Genomic DNA, 23,961 nt, shown 5'->3' with positions numbered 1-23,961 from the left:
GTCAATGCGAACTCACCGGACGTCTTATCTTGTTGGGTAAGACGACTTAAGAACGACAGGGTGATGGTACCCACCGATGCGGGTTCACAATGTGCTCTATCATCAAATCAAATCAAAATAATTAGTTTTCAAATACAGGGAGACTTAATTCCTAGAGTACCGCACGAGTAGACACGTGCCGTTGTACCAATTGTTGTCAGCGCACATGTTCAAGTACCGCTTTAATTTCAGCCCAATCGGGTCGGAGATCTGATCACGCCGAGAGAGAGCGAAGCCCGAGGCGTGTACCCTGAAGGCGCCCACTTCCATCCACAATTGCCGTCAATACTACTGCTACTACTGAGCTGGCACTATGACCCTGAAGTGGGTCTTGGCCTCCGATAATAAGCTCTGCCATTCATCCCGGCGCTGCGCAACACCTTGCCAGTCCGACACTTGGAGCTTACGTAAATTTCCTTCCACAGCGTCAGACCAGCGGTACTTGGGCCTCCCTACGGGGCCGCGTCCCTCCAGTACTCCCGCGTACACCCGTTTCACAGCCTGACCCTGCTCCATACGCACTACATGCCCGAGCCATCCGAGCCTCCGTGCCTTCATCTCCCCCAGAATATTTGGCTCGCCAAAAAGCCTCTCCACATCCTTGTTTTTGCTGTCAATAGTACTAATATTTACCTTAGCACCCCTTTTGGCGAAGTCTTTTGCTGCAGCTTTCCCGATACCGCTGTTAGCACCAGTAATTATAATTGTTCTGTTGTCGGCACGGACGGACCGGTCGTACGGAGGACCGCTGTAGTAATCTCTGTTAAATAGAAAAGAAACATACATAAATAGAGATAGCTTTTTGTTTTACTTATGCTGATAGCCTTGAGAGGCTATTTCAGCGTTACCCTAGCGTGTAGATGAGCTCTCGGGGCTCAAACCGGAAGTGTTTCTAAGACTGGCCTTAGCAGAAGCAGCGCTTCGCAGAATCTACCACCGGATCGGAAACGCGACCGACTAAGAAAATCCGGCGAGAAACTCAGTGGGCTGTACTATGGGTTAATTTACTCGCCGAGCTCTTCGTCGCAAGCGTCGGCGAGGGGAGATCTCTAAGGTTAATCTTTATGAACAGGTTACTGAGATTTAGAGTTCCTGTGTTACGCTCGATGGTGTCATTTATGTTGTTGATGTCTATGGGCTCCGGTAACCACTTAGGACCGGAGAAGCCCAAACATCTAAGAATTTAATTATTTTTTTTATATAACTCTTCGAGGCCGGGGACGCGTCTGCGTGTAAGTGTAGTATTATTTTCGGTTTGTATAAGTGTAGCAAGTTTTATTTTCGGTTTCCAGAATTGTGTAGACAGAATTAAAACTACTTTTACGATTTAATCTTACATTTTTTACGGTAAAGGACAATGCCCAAAAGTGGGCCAACTTTATGTCAAAACTATTTGTACTTGAAGAACTATGCCTTATTTTTTCACGTTGTTTAGTTTATGTATCAACATTTCTTTCAACCTGGCATTGTTTTACAAAAAAAAAAGCAAAATGTGTGCAATTCACATGTGGTAGAAGTGAAACCTTCCAAAATTAAAATACAATTATCCTAAACGTCTTAAGTATATGCAAAATTTTGTCATTAGTAAATAATTGTAAGGTGAATTGTCTGCCCTCTGTGAATTGATATTTTAATTTCACGTATAATCCTAAATTAAAATTCACTACAAGAGCTTTCATACACACGTTAGTACACACAACAAATTTAAAAAAAAATACTAATGTTTATCATTCAGACTGTTTAGTTTATTTTTGTTCAATTCAATATTTATATATTGTAATAATAATTATTACTGTTTTTTTTTATTGTTTAGATGGATGGATGAGCTCACAGCCCACCTGATGTTAAGTGGTTACTGGAGCCCATAGACATCTACAACGTAAAGGCGCCACCCACCTCGAGATATAAGTTCTACAGTCTCAGTATAGTTACAACGGCTGCCCCGCCCTTCGAACCGAAACGCATTACTGCTTCACGGCGGAAATAGGCGGGGTGGTGGTACCTACCCATGCGGACTCCCAAGAGGTCCTACCACCAGTAATTACGCAAATTATAACTTTGCGGGTTTGATTTTTATTACACGATGTTATTCCTTCACCGTGGAAGTCAATCGTGAACATTTGTTGAGTACGTATTTCATTAGAAAAATTGGTACCCGCCTACGGGATTCGAACACCAGTGCATCCCTACATACGAATGCACCGGACGTTTTATCCTTTAGACCATGACGACTTCGGAACTTAAAACCATGAATTATTTAATATTTTTAGATATTATTGATTACATTAGTAAAAATCTCAATGGCCTACTCTATTCTTATTATATATTTTATGATCAGAGAGTTTTGGCAGCAACCCGAGTGAAGCGTCACTTGAAGTTTTATTTTAATGTTTTTTTAATAGCTTATTGTGATGTATAATATATATATGTCGGAGGCGGCGCCAGGGATGGCTAAGCGGTAGTTTCCTCATCACTCGTATTCGATTGAACTCAGTTTAGTCAATAAAACTTTTCAATAACAATTATTAAACCCACACACAACTTTCACAATGACAGGATAAACCGACAGTTTCGTTGCACATACCGACAGACCGACTGACTGACTGACCGTCAGAGACTCACTGCTGAGACGGTCGGAATCACTGTCTGACACGAATGCCACGACTCTGTCCACGTACCGCCATTTTATAACTGTGGCGTTACGGAGTCTACCCTTCATTTTGTGATATTTATCAAAACAACATTTCATCATTTAAAATAATAATCAAAACCACCGTCTTAATATTACTAAAAGTCGTCAACCACGACACGGCCATTCTGTCACTTTGACGTTTGTGTATCGTTGATATTCCGAACTATTGACCCGGATGCGACACGGCCATCCTGTGTTACACACGTCCTCGTGTGTTAATCTGAAACAAAAGCCAATACCGCACAGTATCATTCACGCTCGGCCATATCTGACCACTCTACTAACATAAAAGTCTTGTGTCATCACAAATTCTATAACGACATTGAAATATTACACAAACGAAAATAAGTGATTTACTACTGCTGCAAGTTCTCCCCGTACAATTCATGTACACAGTAACTAAGTCATCCCTGTGACTACAAGTGTTCAATGATAGTCATCCCTGTAACTACAAGTGTTCAATGATAGTCATCCCTGTGACTACAAGTGTTCAATGATAGTCATCGCTGTGACTACAAGTGTTCAATGATAGTCATCCCTGTGACTACAAGTGTTCAATGATAGTCATCCCTGTGACTACAAGTGTTCAATGATAGTCATCCCTGTGACTCTACTCAACAGTCATCCCTGTGACTACAAGTGTTCAATGATAGTCATCCCTGTGACTACAAGTGTTCAATGATAGTCATCCCTGTGACTCTACTCAACAGTCATCCCTGTGACTCTACTCAACAGTCATCCCTGTGACTCTACTCAACAGTCATCCCTGTGACTCTACTCAACAGTCATCCCTGTGACTCTACTCAACAGTCATCCCTGTGACTCTACTCAACAGTCATCCCTGTGACTCTACTCAACAGTCATCCCTGTGACTCTACTCAACAGTCATCCCTGTGACTCTACTCAACAGTCATCCCTGTGACTCTACTCAACAGTCATCCCTGTGACTCTACTCAACAGTCATCCCTGTGACTCTACTCAACAGTCATCCCTGTGACTCTACTCAACAGTCACCCCTGTGACTCTAATCAACAGTCATCCCTGTGACTCTAATCAACAGTCATCCCTGTGACTCTAATCAACAGTCATCCCTGTGACTCTAATCAACAGTCATCCCTGTGACTCTAATCAACAGTCATCCCTGTGACTCTAATCAACAGTCATCCCTGTGACTCTACTCAACAGTCATCCCTGTGACTCTACTCAACAGTCATCCCTGTGACTCTACTCAACAGTCATCCCTGTGACTCTAATCAACAGTCATCCCTGTGACTCTAATCAACAGTCATACCTGTGACTCTAATCAACAGTCATCCCTGTGACTCTAATCAACAGTCATCCCTGTGACTCTAATCAACAGTCATCCCTGTGACTCTAATCAACAGTCATCCCTGTGACTCTAATCAACAGTCATCCCTGTGACTTTAATCAACAGTCATTTTATGAGAACCATCGCATATAGATTTCTCGACAAGAGAACATTCGGCACCAAAATCCAAATAAAAATAATACGACTCACCAGATTGTTCTCATTTACCAAAAATACTCGATATTACACAGCTACCGGCACGTCGCTCCGCTCGGCCGGTGAATAGTTGACCCATCGAGCGCCAACAGACGGCGTTTGCGTCCCATATCTCGTATTGGCTGCAGCAATCACGTGTCGATTGCGACACGGCCTTCCTGATTGTACACGTTCTCGTGTGATGGTTAACCTACAATCAAAAACATCCACGAGAACACTTGTTCCGCTCGATCACTCCTGACTACACTTTAAGACTTATCGGAAAATTTAAAGTCATCAAAGCTTTAAACTGTTTTAATACCATTTTAACCAAATAAAACAATAGGGTATACAAAGTTCACTATTCAGCAGCCAGAGCACGTACCACAGTCGTTCATCAAACTTCAAATTTACTCTGTACAAATCAGGCATAGCTTACAGGAACTCAGATCAAAGAAAACTTCCGAATAAAAATATCTAACGCCACGGCTCTCCAGCCGACCAGCAATCGCAATTGCCCTCATGACGCGCATCCACAGCGTGGATCGCCCGTGTGCATCACCCGCTGACCACACACGATGGTCTTTAAAGACCCCGACCTCCGCCAGAGCCAAACGCGCACCGCGCACCCACGGACTACTTGAGTTGCCTCAAGAGACACCGATTTCTACCGGGCTACGACTACGTAATAGCTACTGGTACGGTCGAACACAATACGGCCGATAGACTATCCTTACTCGAGTTTACACCACAATTTAAGCTTGCTCTTCATCATCATCATTTACATCAACCTCGACTGGTATGTGTCATGCTGGCATTTTTCTTAGCCTATCATGTGGGTATTTGTAAGTACGTTTTGAATTTAAAGCTTTCAATGTGTAACGGTCACCATCCAATACTTCAACTACTTTAAACGGCCCTTTAAACTTCGTATCTAATTTCGTTTGATTACGCTCTTCGTTTTAATGTGTGGACGAGCTCACAGCCCACCTTGTGTTAAGTGGTTATTGGAACCCATAGACATCCACAGCGTAAACGGACCACACACCTTGAGATAGAAGTTCTAAGGTCTCAGTATAGTTACAACCGCTGCCCCACCCTTCAAACCGAAATACACCACTGCTTCACGGCAGAAATAGGCAGGGTGATGGTACCCGTGCGGTCGATGGCACTATACGGAGCACCCGTCTGGTGCCACGTCCTTACCCACGAGAACGTCGCCACGCTGCGACGCCGGCAGCGCGCGATCGCAGTCAGAGTCATTCAAGGATACCTCACAGTCTCCTACGAGGCGGCGCGCCCTAGCGCAAGTGTAGCCGGAGCGCGGGGGCTCCAATCTCGGCAGTCCGTGCTGGAGGCGTGGTCTCGTCGTTTGGCGGATCCGTCGGCCGGCCTTTGTACCGTCGAGGCGATCTGCCCGGTTCTCGCGGACTGGGTAGGCCGCGACCGCGGAAGACTCACCTCCGGTTACCTGTGCAGACTCACAAGACATTTTACCACCACGCAAACTTTTTACCACAGCAAATCTTACCAGCCACCACGCAAACTACAATTTGGCGGGTTCCACCTCTCCTACACGATGTTACTCCCACACTGCGGAAGCCAACCGCAAACACTTGTCAAGCACGCACAAGCACGTACTTCACCAGAAAAAACTTGCATCCGCCAGCGGGACCCGAACACCGCCGCATCGCCAGACACGAACGCACCGGACGTCTTATCTTACAGGTCACGACGACTTCAGATGTGTCAATTTTTTTTCCCCACGGAAACTTGCTTGCTTTCTTGTTTGCTTGCTTGCTGGAGCCCGAAGTCATCGAACGTGTAGTGTTATTGGTATTGAATTTAGTAGATTCTAAAGTTTCAGCGACAATTCACAGTCTCATGTCGTGGTTTACTGCACTAGTGCCATGTAACTCTAGCAGTAGTCATTGGCTTAAAAACGATTCGTGTCGGAACTACCCACTCGTCATGACAGATCCATTATTGCGATCGAAGTTTCACTTGAGACTTGCACTTGCCTTAATTTCTTGTAATAGCTTGTTACGTGTCGTATTTCCGCTAGTAAATGCGATGTGATAAATCGAGAGTCAACTGGGCAACATGAGCCAGAACGTAAGATGTGACGATTTCTTCGTGGCTCAGATCTTCCTTCGAGGTAATTACGACGTTATTACACGACTTACGTATGCTGCATTCACGCTCTTGTGGCGTACCACTACTAGTATTCTGATCTGCATCATGCTTTTTTTTGCTGTACTTCGAACATGTTCAAACACGTCACGCCAGTGAGAGTAGAGTCCTGATCTCACTTCTGATGTCGGAGGCGGCGCCATGGATGGCTGAGCGGTAGTTTCCTCATCACTCGTATTCGATTGAACTCAGTTTAGTCAATAAAACTTTTCAATAACAATTATTAAACCCACACACAACTTTCACAATGACAGGATAAACCGACAGTTTCGTTGCACATACCGACAGACCGACTGACTGACTGACTGACCGTCAGAGACTCACTGCTGAGACGGTCGGAATCACTGTCTGACACGAATGCCACGACTCTGTCCACGTACCGCCATTTTATAACTGTGGCGTTACGGAGTCTACCCTTCATTTTGTGATATTTATCAAAACAACATTTCATCATTTAAAATAATAATCAAAACCACCGTCTTAATATTACTAAAAGTCGTCAACCACGACACGGCCATTCTGTCACTTTGACGTTTGTGTATCGTTGATATTCCGAACTATTGACCCGGATGCGACATATATATATATATATATATATATTGGGTGTTTTTTTGTGTATTGAACGTCAATAATCGTTGTTCACGATTATTGAGGCATTGGAATAAAACTGTGGCTAGCATAGCAGTGACTGTTTTTTCTTTCAAGATAAAAGGTCTGCGGAAATTCACGCTCACTCAATGTACTATTCATCGAGTTGATGTCAAAACTCCCAAAAAGCAACAAAAAGAGATACACCAGCTTTTTATTGAAAAAAAATATATATAACTACGACAGACTAGGCTGTATAAGCTACGCTCTTTGCCTGCTTATTGGCGAATTTAAAAACAACAACAACAATATCGTTGCCGGCTTCCGGATTTTCATTTCATTTTATTATTATTATGAGGATATAATAATAATAAAATGTACGTAAGGGCTTATTTCTAGCAACATTAACCACAATTAACTTATTTAATACTGTAAATAATGAGAGAGCGATTGTTGATTTCGAAGAAAACAATTAACAACTTAATTTTAGCTGCAGAAAAAAACAGGTTTCTCTTAAACCTGGGTGAGAATATAAAAATCGTTTTCTGAATATGAAACGATATTTCTTTTTCTATCAAATTAAGTTAAAACCATCATGACCCGACAACTTTTGTTGTCTAGATTGTTGTTCTAGATTTTTCAAATTGGACAGCTTTACTTACTTATCCGAGCGAGAACTGTGCAAGTTGCTTTGTGCTACCTTCAAATTGTTTTTCTGTATGTAAATATGCGAGCCAGAAACTAAAGAAAGGTAGAGCGCTTTAGTTGTTCGACAAATAAATAAAAACGGTAGGCCATTTACTGCGTTAACTCAATTAAAAACTATAAAATGTCTTCTTTCTCCACGTTGTTTGATGTTGACAGTCAATTCTGAGCTAAGTTAGAAAGGACAAACCCGAAATCCATACAAACTTGGGCCTGGCGTTACAGTGCTAGAATTTGGGCATAAGTTACAATACCTAAGAAGGTTTCATGAGCCCAATTTTCAGGTCTCCCAGCAATGGCCAAATTGGTAAAATCAGACAATGTTTACATTTTAGGTTATGTTTATTGTTCGAGATATTTTAATAAAAACGATATTTTTGAGGCTATTTCCTACTAAAGATAAGTAATTTTTTACGAAACCTGTTGCAGCAACAGGTTGCTTTAAAATAAAAATGGAACCTGTTACGAGAAATCGCGCGTTAGGTTGTTTACGAAAACGAACGAAAGCCAAAAATTAAAAACAACGTAATGCGAAACGCGCTGCGCACGAAATGATTTTTTTAAGGGATTTTATAACCTGGTAACTAAGACCTTTAGGTCAGTCTTATTTTAATTTTAATGAAAACTTTTTTATATGAAAAACTATATTTATATGATAACTTTTTTATATAAAATATAAATCATTACGTGCTCCCATATTATCTCATCACATTTCATTTCATTTTATTTCATGCCTTTTTTATTTTAATTTTTTATTGCTTAGATACCCTTCGACGAGCTCACAGCCCACCTGATGTTAAGTGGTTACTGGAGCTCATAGACATCTACGACGTAAATGCGCCACCCACCTTGAGATATAAGTTCTAAGGTCTCAGTATAGTTACAACGGCTGCCCCGCCCTTCAAACTGAAACGCATTACTGCTTTACGGCAAAAATAGGCGGGTGGGAGGCGCGGACTCACAAGAGATCCTACCACCAGTAAAATTATTAATATAACTACACCATAGAAAAACTCAAAGTACCAAATCGACCTTTTCATGTTATATTTAAGATTGCCAGTTGAAAATATTTTGAATTGCCGCAGTTGCCGACATGATTTCGTGTCATAACTAAATGGCACAGTTATTTATTTCTTTTAATTATTTTTGTTAGTAGATTTTGGTGCTTTACGTTACGTTATTCAATGAGATTAAGTTTATAGTCTGGCCAGCGAATCATGGCACAACTAAATAGCGGCAATCCAAAATATCTTCAGTTGGCAACATTAAAGATAACATAACACGATTTGATACATTTGTGTTTTTCTATGGCATAGTCACATTAATATAAAAATGCAAAACTACCCTTTCATGCTATATTTGATGTTGTCAGTTGTAGATATTTTGAATTGCCGCCATTGTAAGTAGTTGTGTCACGATTCGATGGCCATACTCTATTTACATTGATTAAAATACCTATAAAAACAGTCATTTATCCTAAAGCAAAAGAGTATTAATTATTTTTTACACCCGATTTCCACTAAATCGATCATATTTTATGGATGCTCTAATTCTAATCCGCGCGTTTGTGGAGCTAGTTACGTATATTGAAATAAGTATTGTAGATGTTTACAAAGATTGTTTAAAACAAAAAATTGAATATAACTTATTTTCTACACTTGGCCATTGTCAATGAAGCTAAGATTTCAATAGGTTAATCAAGCAAAATAGACGAATTTTTTGGTACATATCCCATTCGTGTAACGCTTAGGCCCAAAATGGGGTTTCTCCTTTTCAAGTTCCCATCTTAACGGTCGGTTTAAAATCAATTACCAACTTTCACCCGAACAAGAACACGAGCGAGTTAATTGAGACCGGCGTAAAATAGTTTGAATTAAAAGTGATTTAGCGAGCGGATCTTCTGAATGGTACCTAATTACGCTTTAACTATGATTGATGGAAAACTTTAGTTTAACTTGTATCTATGCTTTACAATTACGGTGGGTAAGAATGTCGTGAGTCCTATTTTCCTGTTGAATTTTTAATAAATTTTTGAGGGTTCGAGGATCTGAATAGTCAGCCAGTCTTGTATATTATAAGATATAGGTTTGCGACTCTTCCTTTGCTCGACGAAAGATTTGGAACCCTCACCTCTGTACGTATTCCTGATCTCAAGGATTTAAATTATATATACTTCATCTTCAACCCTTTGATGCTCACTGCTAAGCATAGCACTCCCGCTTTTTATGCCGTAATGTTCTCATCATCTTCATTCTCATCCATTTCAGTCCCGCCGACCTATGTCATCGGTCTAACGAGCTATAGATCTTCCAGCACCTCTACGACTTAATGTCAGCCATTGTCCTACACCATTTGTCCTTGTCATTGTTTGCCTTGTCATTTCGCCTTGCTAATCTTGTCATGGCTTGCTAATTGTTCAGCACAACTCCATTTCAGATCTGCTACTCTCTTACCATATATATTTTAACTAATTTAAATCGTTAAACTAAAGAAGTTACAAGGTCAATAAGGTCATTGTATATTGGTCATAAGTTGAGTTCCACTTCAATTGTATGCGTAAACTACGTAGACACTAATAACTATTAACTAAAACTTTTGACAAAAAAATATACAACAAATATACAAAATCTACAATTTGCAAAAGACATAATAAAAATAACATCTAAGATTTAATCTTGCTTTTATTATTAGCGTCATTTCAAGTACTGCACAGTTTTTGTAGCAACGGACCACTAAGGGATTATTTGTCGAATAAAGTCAGAATTATTGTAATAAAAATAATAAACGCGAGATTAAACTCTCAAAATAGTTTTAAAATATATATTTTTAGATTCGGTTACGATATTAGATTTATAATTTTTAAATAAATCTCAATAGTAATTATTGTTTTTTTTTTTGGAATTCAATATAAGACGAAACACTAAATTAAAATCACGAACAAGAATCAGAAAGCGTGTATTAAGGCATGTCGCAAGCCCGCACTTTTTAATACGCTTTTATTAGCTTCATACGTATATTAGTACGTAACGGAATCTTTGAACATGATTTTGACCCCCTTCAAAACGTCGGATTGACTCGAAATTTAGCATACTTATCATCGACCGATGGCAATTCAACATTTGAAAGAGTTTGATCCGTTATCCTTACTAGGATGATCAGCATTCGCGATTTTTTGTTTTCCTGAGACCCGGAGTGTCTGCGTCAAGACCAAGGGAAACTACCAGGCGCGCCGATCACCTATTTCTCGGATAAGTTACAGAATGATTCAAATGAAATTACTGAAAAATTAAAAAAACATATTGAAAAAATTGAGATTCAACTAAAAAATGAAAAATAAATAATACATGGTATCAATAGTTATAAATATTTTGATTATATCCTGAAAAGCACCCCACGCTTTTTTTTACAATAAAATATTTTTTTCTTACACTATTTTTAATTCAAATTTATTAAAATTTATTTTCTATTTTTTAGTTGGATTTTCTATAAAAGCGTATTTTTTACCCACCTGATGATGAGAGGCTACCGTCGCTAATAGATGTCAGCAATGCCAAGCCCTTGCTTACGAGCAGTACATAAATAAAAACTGATCGTTTTGAGCGATACTCAAAACTAGATCAATTCTTACACGTCATCTGCCTTAAGAGCCGGTAATTTTGACCGGAGTTTACTTCTTACTGACTCGGAGAAACTTCTGCTTGAACTTACTTGAATATGCACACCCCACCAGCCACGGCCGCTACTGCAGTCACCAAAGTTACCGGCGTGCTGGGAACCCACATTTTCTGTTCTGAAAATAATTCATAGCCTTTGACTCAGACCGCAGACCAAAATCGCAACGGCGATACATTTGTACATTAATACGTGAAGCAAAAAGTTTGTTCCCTTTTATACGAAAATTGCGCGGACGGAGGAGTATAAAATTTCCCACACTTATAGAGAATATAGAGAAGGAGGGCAGAATGTTAATTTAATTGGTCGAATTTCCACTATTGGGTGACCACTAGTTATTTTAAATATGCTAATTAACTTAAATTTGGCTCTGGTATCACCGTGGGAGGCTTTAGAGAAGTGGTAGACCTAAGAAATAATAGGGGGATTGCGTGGAAGATAATACATGTAAGGAGTGAGCGAAGTATATGATAGAGGAGTATAGAAGGAGAAAACATGTGCCGACCCCAGGTGACTGGGAGAAGGGCAAGAGAATGATGATGATGATCACCCGATTATCTCTCCATCCGTACATTGGCACTGTGAGATGACATCGCAGCATCATAGTCTTCGCATCTGTGTACCGCTAAGAGAGATCTTTGTGAAGGAATAATGCGACTGTGCCGTGGTTCATGGACGCAGGTGCCGGTAACACTCATTTGCGAACAACACAATGACGTCGTGCAATTAAAAGTACAAACGAATTTTGAATGGTTCTATGCTTTTTTTTTTATTGCTTAGATGGGTGGTCGAGCTCCACAAATACAGTAAATGCGCCACCCACCTTGAGATATAATTTCTAAGGTCTCACGTATAGTTACAACGGCTGCCCCATCCTTCAAACCGAAACGCATTACTGCTTTATGGCAGAAATAGGCTGGGTGGTGGTACCCACCCGCGCGGACTCACAAGAGGTCCTACCACCAGTAATTACGCAAATTATAATTTTGCGGGTTTCATTTTACAATTTACAATGTATGTGCCCACTAATAGGTTCACACGGCATTGCCTGCACGTTTATTTGCAGTATACGTATTAACGATTGAATATTGGCACATTGTATACATTGTACATAGAGCCTTTCACAATTCGTTTGTACGGAAAAAAATCGTACACCGCTTATGTGTTTAAACGAATACTCAACGGACTTGTCAAGCAAATATAATGAACTTTAACGTTGCACTGGTACATAGTATAGCTTTGTCTCGTTCATACGTTCGTTTTTACACGAATGAAAATCTACCGTGTGAGCACCCGGGTGACTGTACGTTAAAAAAACGAATACAAAGAAAACGTGCAGGACAATTCCGTGTGAAAGCAACCTAGCCCTGAGTTCACGCGGCAATGAGCTTTAACGTGTTCGGCTTGTAGTGGCGCTTAATATAGCTCTGTCTCGTTCGCACGGCATGATGTTCATACGTTTTTAATCGAATAGCAACCGAACAAGAGAAGCGCTTAGTACCTGAGCGTCTTTTGGAGAGGTCGCATGTGTTTGTTATTTCAAAATGGTTGATGAATCTTGTATAGATAACGAATTATTAATTTCTCTAGTGGAACAAAAGCCCATTTTGTGGGACAAAACAATGGAACATTATAAAAATCGCGTCGCAACTCGAGCGGCTTGGAAGGAAATCATCATAGTAATTGATCCAGATTTCGAAAAAAAGGAAGTCAAAACAAGACAAGCTTTCGGTATGTACATTTTATTCTTAATAATAATTTTTTTACAGTTATTGTTTGTTGTACAACTTAGGTTAGGTTCACACGGCATTGTCCTCAGAATACAGAACAAACCAGGAATCGCAAGCGCGCTTAAAAGTGACAACAAAAACTACTCCGAGTCAACATTACGCGAGCGGGAAGTATATCGTTCTGTCTCGCTCTATCTCGCAATAGAGACGTACATTTTTTTTTTGGGCACATTGCATATTAAATGCGGCTTCTGGTTTGTTCTGTATTCCGAGACTTAAATCTATTTATTTTTTATTTTTTACTTAGTTCTAATAAATAATATATTCGTTTTGCCATAGGACAGATCCGTCGTTTGATAAAACCTAGTGACTAAAAGTATATCTTACACTATTTGCTTGAACTTTTCGAATTGACGTACTTTGAAGATTTACAAATAATAGAGGATTTCCCACATCTTCAAAATTGTGTCCCTCATGTTCACGCACGTAATTGGTACGATGCATGCTTTTACGATTTCTATCATTAGCCTTGGTGAAACATCAATAATAGCCTTATGTAGGACCCTCCATTTTCCTGTTAAGATACCAAAAGCGCACTCCACGTATCTCCTTACCCTGCTCAGGCGGTAATTATAGATTTTTTTACGAAAATCTAAATATGGTCCTCCAAAAGGACGTAGTAAATTATTATGTAGAGCAAATCCCTCATCACCAATAAATACATTAGGCTAATTGTCTCCACCTTCTAATAATGGTCTTTGTTTGGGTAATTTTTTTTTATTGCTTAGATGGGTGGACGAGCTCTAAGCCCACCTGGTATTAAGTAGTTACTGGTGCCCATAGATATCTACAACGTAAACCCAACTTGAGATATAAGTTCTAAGGTCTCAGTATAGTTACAACGGCTGCCCCACCCTTCAAACCGAAACGCATTACTGCTTCACGGCAGAAATAGTCGGGGTGGTGGTACTTACCCGTACGGACTCACAAGAGGTCCTACCACCAGTATATATGGCGAACCGTCATTTTTGACGTCAACAAACGTCTTGACTCTTCGTGCTCGTCCTGCAGTATTAAGAGTATTCGGTATAATTTACTATGCTTTCTTTTACAGCGAAACTGATTATTCAGAGGTGGACTCATATAAGAGATAATTACAATCGATCATATAAAAAGATACAAGATCAGAAGAGGTCGGGAAGTGGCGCCAAAACAGCAAAACCTTATGTTTATAGTAAACAGTTATCCTTTCTGCAGAAAATAGTACAACCTAAAGAGACAATAAGCAATGACACTACCGAAAATCACAACACAGAAACCGAAAAACAGAAAAATAATTCTGAAGGAAACGAAACATTGGAAGCAAACTTTGTACAGACATCAGATAATATGGTAAAAATGAGCCCAATACCTAAAAGTATTCATAAAAGACCTATGAAGAATGCAGTTAATCCTCTAGATGCGAAGATGATGAAATTTATGGATTCTTATTCATATAATGAATCTAAAACAATGAATCGGCATCTTTTATTTTTTAATGGGATAATACCAACATTGGATAAGTTTGATGATGATGAAGTCCTCGAATTCCAAATGGGAGTGCTACAATTATTGAAAAATATTAAAAGCAGTCGCCGTCGGGAGTCGCCGTCGGAAATCGTCGTCGTCTATAGGCCTCCCATGAATTCATAGAGGACATTTTACTCAGGAATACCAAAATGATACCACAAACTACAAATTCCATCCCTATCAAGATTCTCTTGTAAGTCCGGCCTCTGTCGAATCCTCCGATTCTAACTACACAGAAATTTATTTTAATGACTTTGAATTACTTTTAACTTAAATAGAAATTCATTTTAATAACCAGCTACATTAATATAACTTTAATAATTTCAACCTGTACCTGTGTTTTATTTGTGTACTAACCTTAAACAGATTGCTATTTTCATTTTAGTAAGTGATGCACTTCCGCATATTCGTACCTATTAGTTTTTTGATGGGCTTGAATTTTCCAGTCGATTAATAATAATATTAATAAGAATAAATTTTCATCAACAGATATCCGAAAGCAATTAAAAACTTCTTTTCATCGTTTCTAAGTCTATCTTATAACTTCTCAAATAGTTTAATACACCCAGATTATTCATTTATAGGCTGTACCCAAAACCTTCTGCTCTGTAGGCGGCGAATCTGTTGGCGCCTTCGATTATACCATTAAAAAAATACAACCAAGCGTGGATGGATCTACTCACTGTGACAAATATGTGAAGAAGTGAAGACCGCGACTCTCAAATATTAAGTGTATAATCTGACTGGGGCAATTCGTTTTTACACGAATGAAAACCTACCGTATGAACATCAGGACGATTGTACGTTAAAATAACAAATACAAAGAAAACGTGCAGGACAATGCCGTGTGAACCCAAACGCGAATAAGTATTAAGCACGGAATAGATAAATAAGGTTGGAATGGTAATGTAGGCGGGGCAAGCGTGCCACAGTTATGATTGTACAAACATAACTCGACCGATTCTTTCATTCACCGCGTTTAGTGCGCTTCGGACTACTTTGGCGAACAGATCTCCGCTTTATAGTGCCGTGTTGTGCAATTATAACTTGTAAAACAAAAAATCAGACCTCAAGTATAGAGCGAGGAGGTATATCTTTCGATCGGTAAGTCGAAATTACCATTTAATTACAATATTATTTGTCTAAAACATAAAAATATACTGAGCATTATGAAATTCCAAACATTAACAATATTATTGCAGCAAGTTATAAATAGCATACATTGCGCGATGTGTACTCGCCCAATGAACGCAATGACCAAGTCAGCTTCCAATGTACTACATGCATTGCGTTCTCTACACTTCAATCTTTGAAATTTCGGCCTTTGCCCTGATTGGCCGTGGTGCAGTTTGTTGATAGTGAGGTGACCATGTGGTGAAATAAAATCATCGACAGAATTCTCGACTATATTTACATTTGACATGGATAATTTTTGCATTATTTTATATTTAATTAATGATACCTAGTATATTCTTAGTGAGACGTATTTTGAGTAAAATGAATATGTATTATTATTATTGAATTATTATCATTGAATTAAAGTGAAGGTATAATATAAAGGGACATGTAGACCTCTCATTTACGGGTATTTACTATATTGTCTAAGACGTATTAAAATCTAAGTAAAATGCTATTTGACTTATGCAGTAAATTAAAAATTTTAGGTTTCCTAAAGAACCTAACGCCAGGGAACAATGGATTGACGTGACAGGTAGAGAAAACTGGAGACAAAGACGAGTACTATTTGCTCTAAACATTTTACTGAAAATGATTTTACCATAAAAAAAATCAGAATACACTTAGTTTTGAAAACTTTTTTTTCTTTTCAATGTTTATTTGATGTTATGTATGTAATGTTTTTTTTTTCAATATTTATTTCATGTTTCATTTTCTCCATTCATTCATCAGATAATTTATCGATAAAGAATATCGATTTTATCAAGCACTAGCGTGTATGAACATTTTTATTGCCTTTTTGCGTGTGTGAGTGTGTATGCCTACGGGTGTTTTGTGCTAGTTTGCGAACGAATATCTGTCCTGAGATTTATGTGTGGGTGTTTTTGTGTGCGAAATACTTGTAATCACAGTGTGTGTATGTGTAGAAATAAAATAGTGGGGATGAAGCGGCGACACTGGTTCTAATAAAAAATTAGAGCAAAGGCCTTTCCAACCTTATTTATCTATTCCGTGGTATTAAGAGTCTGTAAGAGACACTTAATAAAAAACTCGTTAGTGACATTCACACAGAGATCTATAGATTTCGCACTATTTCATTGAGTCCTCCAACAATACAAGATGATGCGTTTTGCCTTTACCCTCCGTCATATATGATATGATACTTAATGGCTAAATCTATTTTCAGTTTTTAAAAACAGATATTTATAGCTCTTACTGCATTTGAATGAAACAATCATAAAATTCCTTATTTTTTATTACAGTTCAAGTAAAGTGTAAGGCTAATTAGTGGTGTCAGTTATATTATGTTACAGTGCGTAAAACTTAACAACAATTTAATTTAGTACAGTTTTTTTTTAAACGGTTTTTTATCATCGGAAATGTGTGAAGTATTTTTAAGAATTTCCAACTTAGATTTTGTTTTGTTTCATCAGAGTATAGGGTTATTATTGCCCAATTATAATGTACGTGATCGCGACTATGAATCAAAGAAACTTGTAATTTCAAATAGATTACTGATAACAAGTCCTGAAGCTTGATTTTTTTTAATAGAGCTAAATAAGATTGAATTTTCGTTAAAAACATTTTTTTTAATAAGTTTAGATATTAAATATTTTGTTATTTAGTGACAAAGTATTATTCTGAATTTCATATTTCTTAAAATTACTCATTGTATTTTTACTTTTCTAATTTCAAGATGTTGTCAACTATTGCATTGTCGATTGGACCTATAATTGAGGTGACATCTGTCATGTTTGTTGGTGCAACTAAATCAATAAATAAATAAATAAAAAATACAACATATAAAGAAAATCTTGCAGCACACATTTCCGATTGATTATTAATTTAGTTACATTTCAGTCTATGGAGAAAGGAAGATTTTATGAATACTTGAAATATTCTCAACAAGATACTTTTTGCTCGATTTTGCGCCATTAATATGTTCTGTATATTAATGGTATGAAAAACGCAAGTGTTGAATAAAGCGAGAATGTCATTTATAATAAATGTACATACACGGGGACGAACAAAACCGACTTAAATATATTCAACTTTTGCTGAAAGTTTTATCTTTCGGGAATACCTAAACGAGTTAAAATTTTGACGTTTTCGTTTTCCCGCCCCCTTGTTGAGAACCTTTCATGCAAAATGGCGGATTGGATTAAATGACCAACGAAACATATTTTGTTTCCGAATTGAAAAAAAGGCGCCCGATATTTGAACATTCGTTTGTGTATATTTTTCATCTTTTTTTCTAATGTAAAAGATACTAAAAGATCGCTTAGTTTATGTAAAAAATAAGCCAATATTTTTACAATAACTTTAATTCTAAAAGGCCATAAGGTACATTAGGGTGCATCGACGACCTTGTGTCGATGGAGATAAGGTCGTGATTCGTGAACTACTAAGTTTTTTGGTCATCAAGAATGTTCTACGTATCTATATTAATTTATATTTTATGTACATTTATTTTTATAACGCCACAGCCAGTTTTGATAAATGAATTTTGATATTTTAGACTAAAGATGGTATTTCTCTCGATTTACACTTACGCATTGGAGAATAAATCATCGGACTCTAAATAGCATCTATAGACTCATCGACACATTTCTGCTTTCATCATAGACCTAGTTTAGTTTTACTAATACTAGATAATTTATAATAAAATTGTACAATACAAATTGACAGATCATTCGATGAATTAAAAAAAAATACAAATCGAGATTCAACAATGCCTATTTGAATTATGGAAAATTATCACAATACAGAATGTTCATTGGATATTTCTGGTACAATCCGCGGAAAGTTTACAGGAGGTTATTCAACATAATTAAACCTTTTGGAAGTTGCTAAAAAGCTCTTTTTAAGCTTTCGTGATCGATGTGGAAAGACCGTTTTATGTCAATGAAATTATTTTTACAATAAGTACGTATATAAAAAACACAAGATATATTACAAAATTATAGCACCAGTTTATATGAAACACAACACAGACGATTCACTTCCAGGTAAACGAATGCAAACTCAATTCATATTACGATCAAATCCCAAATTGTTTTTTCTTTTTTGTATAATTTGTTCCCTTCGGTTTTCTCTATAACTTAATGGGGAAGCAACGTTTTAGATATAACAAAACTAAAAATGCTGTTTTTCTTAGTATTTATTTGTTTGTCCAGTTGTCGTGCGATAACGGGGCAGCATTTTCGCGAAGCTTCCTCCAACTTAAAACTGTTAAAGCTTTCTCTGTCGTCAAAACATTATACGGAGAGAGCTTCTTGCTGGGCGCGCGCACGCACGGCAAAAAAACTAATCCCGTGAGGCTGAACAAGTTACCTAGGTAAATTTGAGTTTATCTGGTAGGTATATAATGAACACGGAACGGCAATGAAGCAAAGAATAAAGTGCCAACAGTGAAACTTCGTTTCTTGTCCAACACTGATTTAAAAAAAAAAAATAGAATTGTCATTCGAATTCTAACTATACTGAGACCTTAGAATTCAAGGTGGAAGCGGCATTTACGTTGTAGATGTCTATGGACTCCGATAACCACTTAACACCAGGTGGTGATCTTGTCCACCCATCTCTAAATAAATAAAAAGAGAAATTTGACGTAATTTCAACGATAGCTAGTCGCTGCAGCGCCTTTCCACTGGAATAAATAACTCAGCAAATTCATGTCAAGCGTCGTAATTATTACATTTGGTTAGGGCCGTAATTATTACATTCGTGGTCGTAATTATTACATTTGGTTAGGTCCCATTAGAGTTTATTAAATTTTGCAATTTGAAACAACCCTTGGCCAATGTTTTTTGCGACCTTCCAATTTCCTGCCCAGTCCGGATTGAAGGTTCTTCGAGCACGGCTTATGATGGACATCTATACAAGAGCAACGTGCTTCGTTCGAACTCATTAAATAGATAGACGATTTTGATTTTTCCAAGTACCATTATTGACATGCAACATAAAATTCTTCATTCGACGTTATCGTTACGATCAACAACGGAGATAGACTTTAGACGTTTTCATAACGGTTTTGTCGTCCTTGGAGTGAAATCTGCCTACTGCCTAAATACTGCCTAAATCTGCCTACAAGCCAAATGGTTCCTCATAGATATCTTGAAGAAGGATAGTAACTGAAATGTCTACCAAAAACCGTTCTCTTTAACAGGGACGCCTCTACCTTGCTATGGCTTCTCGGATGCTCGAGCGCAGATCGATCAATAAGCTGAATGATGAAAAGGGTTTTAGTTGATTGAATCATGCCTCGCCTATTGTCCTCAATCCCTACGCGGAAGACCGGCGAATTCCTCCTGACTAAAGAATCAGAGATCACCAACTGTGCGATTTAAAATTTTATTGTACCTATTACATGAGTCTTGTTGTTACTGTCGGCACTTTATACTTCTTATTATTACTTACTGCAACAATATACAATTTCTCTCTGTTCCATCAAGTCTTACAATTAATCATTTTGATTTATACATAAAACAAGACCAAAAAAAAATGTAAATTGAAAAATTTGTACAAAAATTATTTTTATTTTCTTATTCTTTTAAACTGTGCAGTAAAAAGTGATGTGTTGTTTGTTCCTTATATATAAATATATTTAACTAGTAAAGCGTAGTTTTTATTGTTTATAAAATACTTTGAGCTCATTCCGCACTGTGAGTGTACTATACTAAAACTAATGTGCCTTAATTTTTCTTAAAAATTTAGCTAAAACATTTCCATTATTCGTTCTTTTCACTCAAATAATTTGTTAACTTACTCTGGATCCAATCTAATTTGTTTTACGAGAGGCAAGCTATTGATACATAGTAAAAATTTTATGTGTTTGTTCTATGTACATTCTTAGGGCATTCATTTGATTGTGATGAAACTTAGTGTAGTTGATAGTCGAAGGAAGGTTTCTACTATAGTTCCCTCTACATACAGTACAAGGTGCAAGAGTAGTTTCAGGAAATGTGATCACATTCACAACAATAGTCACTACAGAATGTGAATGTTCATATTTAATTAGTTATATATTACTTAACGTTTTGATTATGAAATTGAGAACATTGATCCTTAGAACAGACAATATCTCCCAAAATTTTTAAAGCTACACTTGCCAACCCTCTACTGGATAAAATACCTGTAATACAAACCTGCATGAATCCGGTCAATAATCTTTTTTTACTTTGTTAAAATGACTTTTAACTTCTAACAGAAACAAATGAAAAGAAAACATAATTCATAATAGAAGAATACATGGTACCTGCTACATGCATGTTTGTTGTATTTCTGCAAGTTATATAATTATTAGAATGTGAAGGAACAATAACTTCTAAGTAATGTTTTAGCTAAATTAAATTATTTTTAATATAGTTTTCTCAGTTCAAAGAATTTTTTTCTTGCTGTTCCGAATATTATGGACTGTTTATCTTAATTGTACAGATATGACTCAATATTTGACTAGCATAGTTTTTATATTGTTACTCTCAGATTCAGCTTGCTTTGTTAACATTAATTGTACCCTTGGACTTTGAGGAGTCTTGAGGTGGCAAGGGTCTCGCAATTCCTACTTTGACTGTCCCCCTCGGAGCACCTTTGAGGGCCTGAACAGCTTGGTCTAATGTCGCATTTTTTATGCTGACACCATTCACCGACATTACCCTGTCTCCTGGTGATATTTCACCATTCTTCTCTGCAACTCCACCGGGTACTAAACTCCTAACAACAATGACTGTTCCGTTTGGATCTACTGGATCTTGGTAATCTAATATTGAAAAGCCGAGTCCCTGATCAGCTTTGACAAGCATCACAATATCCTCTTTGCTCTGCCACATGGCTAAACCAGACACACACTCAAGAGATCGGGATTTCTTAGACTGCTCTGAGTGATTAGTAAGAGTTGCTGTACTTGATGTGTTTATAGACGTATCTGACTGTGCTTTTACTAATGTTGTGAGGTTGTTTAGGCTTCCGGATATAATTTTCCTCGCTTCAAACCCTTCTCGATCTGATGCTAAGTTTACAACAGGGCGTGGTCCACTGTCGATGCTGTTACGGGCACATACCAATCTTACTCTGTCTGGTAGTTGTTTTAGAATGTTTACAACTTCCGAATGTGTTAAGCCATGTAATCTATATTCATTGACTTCGAGCAGTTCATCACCAGCATTTAGTACACCCTGCAGTCCAACAGGCCCATCTGGAAGCACAGACCTAATGTAGTGATGAGGTCTCAACTCTTGCCCTCCTTCCACATCCACAGTTCCTTCAAGGCTGATCCCCAGACCTTCTAATTTCTTTATTTCAGCCACTAATATTTCTTTGTCAGATCCAATTTCTTCTTTCCACTTCTTTACAATGACCTCTTTGTCAACAGCAAGTATTTCATCAAATCTTTGGTCTAGCTCTTCTTGTGTGGGCTCCTGAAGATCTCCCACTTCTAAGACGCTGGAATCAATTGTAGTATTTGATTCTGGTTCGGGTTCTATTTCTGTTGTACTATTTTCGAGTTGAGAAGGCACTGGGAACCAAGAAAGTGTTGTGGTGGAGGGTGATGGTGAAGTTGGCCGCTCCTCATTAAATATAGCTAGTTGTAGATGTTCAAATTTTGGACCTCGAAGATATCTCTCTAAAACTAGGTGAACAGAAATACCTGTGTTCCTCAATATCTCCACAGACTGGGGATTACTCTTATCGGCTAATGATATACCATCCACTTCAATAATTCTATCATTAATTTTAATTTTACCACTTTGTTCAGCACTGCTGCCCTCGATTATACTTTTAACAAATATTCCAGAGAGCTCCTCTTTTTCACATACATATCCCGCTACCGTGATACCTAGTCCATATACATTCTTATTTAAATCCACATGAATAATCTCAATTTCAGGTAACTCTACTGGAACAGTGATAGTGATGGTTGGTGACACAGAATCACATACAATGGGATGATCAGGTATTTTCTGTGGATTGTCACCAATAACACTAACCGCTGCTGCCACTATACTAGTTTCCGTTTCGCCATTCTGCCCATTGATATTATAGTCACTGTAACATTGAGATAAGTCATACACTGCACCGTAACCAGTTTCGATGAGATGACGGTCGAGAAGCTCCGGATCAGCAAGGATTTTGGTCGGCACGAGCGCTGTGCCGGGTTGCGGGGCACGGAGAGCGGTCGCAGGATCCGCTGGGCGCGCGACTAACAAACGGACTACTGGTCCCGCCTGCCTCAATACAGCAGCCACCTGCTCTGATGTGAAGCCGCGCAGGTTCACGGAGCCCACCTGCAGCACGTGATCACCGCTTTGCAGTCGCCTGTCCTTGTCAGCCACACCTCCTGGCAGTACGTATTTTATCACGACGCCGGTACTCCTGCCGCCGACTAGGTTGAAACCCAAGCCGTTGCCATCATTAGTGAGCTCGACAACTTCAACTTGTGCCCATTCGGTACTTAGAACCATCGCGGTTCGCCTCACCATCACACTACACGCCCGCGATGTTACGTGATACACACAGCTCTCCCGCTGAGGTTATAAAACTCCGGGGAACGCATACCGTTTGGGTTCTAAATCTAATTTACTTAAATCTCGAAGCCGAACGTGAGAAAAATTAGCTCACGTTGTTTGTAACGAAAAATAACAATTTAAATTTATAAATAAAATGACATTTACATACTTGCTGAATCGGAGACAGCGAGTGTGGCCAGCTGCTGGAGAACTTTTCATAGAATAAATTAAGTGAAATACTTTTCTGTCACAAAATGTCAAAATATTTTATTTATATTCTGATTTATGTAAATAAAAATCAGGGTTTTTTTCAATCTTTAAGTTGTTTTTTCATTTCTATTAGATTTTTCAGATATACGAAGGGAGCCTCGAAATAAAGTCAAATAAAGTCACAGTGTATTATCTATCTGATTTTGAACTAATTGGAACTAGTATGTTAACCGATTTTTTTTACGTACGGGCTAAGAAAATTGTATTATATTTAAAATATATTAGAACTACACAGATACAGGTACAATGATACAGGTGATATGTTTTGTTAAAATTAAAATTATTTTGTTATTTGCCTAAATTGCCACAGTCTTTCCT

The 23,961-nt window shown here is 38.1% G+C and overlaps 3 protein-coding genes across 3 annotated transcripts in view; 1 reads left to right on the top strand and 2 right to left on the bottom strand.

Moving 5' to 3' along the window:
* Window positions 1–23,674, bottom strand: part of LOC114248411 (retinol dehydrogenase 12) — a 28,619-nt gene extending 4,945 nt beyond the window's left edge. The window contains exons 1-3 of the mRNA XM_028181644.2: window positions 23,543–23,674; window positions 11,430–11,511; window positions 673–799 (exon numbers count right to left, since the gene is read on the bottom strand). Coding sequence (XP_028037445.2) covers window positions 673–799; window positions 11,430–11,503 — 201 coding nt within the window. The 5' untranslated portion in view covers window positions 11,504–11,511; window positions 23,543–23,674. The remainder of the gene's footprint in view (window positions 1–672; window positions 800–11,429; window positions 11,512–23,542) is intronic.
* LOC114252306 (uncharacterized) lies at window positions 12,844–15,023 on the top strand. The gene is made up of 2 exons (XM_089738540.1): window positions 12,844–13,124; window positions 14,238–15,023. The coding sequence occupies exons 1-2, from the start codon at window positions 12,938–12,940 to the stop codon at window positions 14,813–14,815; spliced, it is 765 nt and encodes a 254-aa protein (XP_089594666.1). The 5' UTR covers window positions 12,844–12,937; the 3' UTR covers window positions 14,816–15,023.
* On the bottom strand, window positions 20,084–23,518 carry LOC114248410 (patj homolog). The gene has a single exon (XM_028181643.2). It carries the CDS (start codon window positions 23,344–23,346, stop codon window positions 21,355–21,357), a length of 1,992 nt encoding a protein of 663 aa, XP_028037444.2. The 5' UTR covers window positions 23,347–23,518; the 3' UTR covers window positions 20,084–21,354.
* Window positions 23,675–23,961: the final 287 nt, after the last annotated feature.

Source organism: Bombyx mandarina, chromosome 25 (assembly GCF_030267445.1).
Source record: "Bombyx mandarina strain Sakado chromosome 25, ASM3026744v2".
Lineage (NCBI taxonomy): Eukaryota > Metazoa > Arthropoda > Insecta > Lepidoptera > Bombycidae > Bombyx > Bombyx mandarina.
This window is presented reverse-complemented; position numbering and strand designations above follow the sequence as displayed.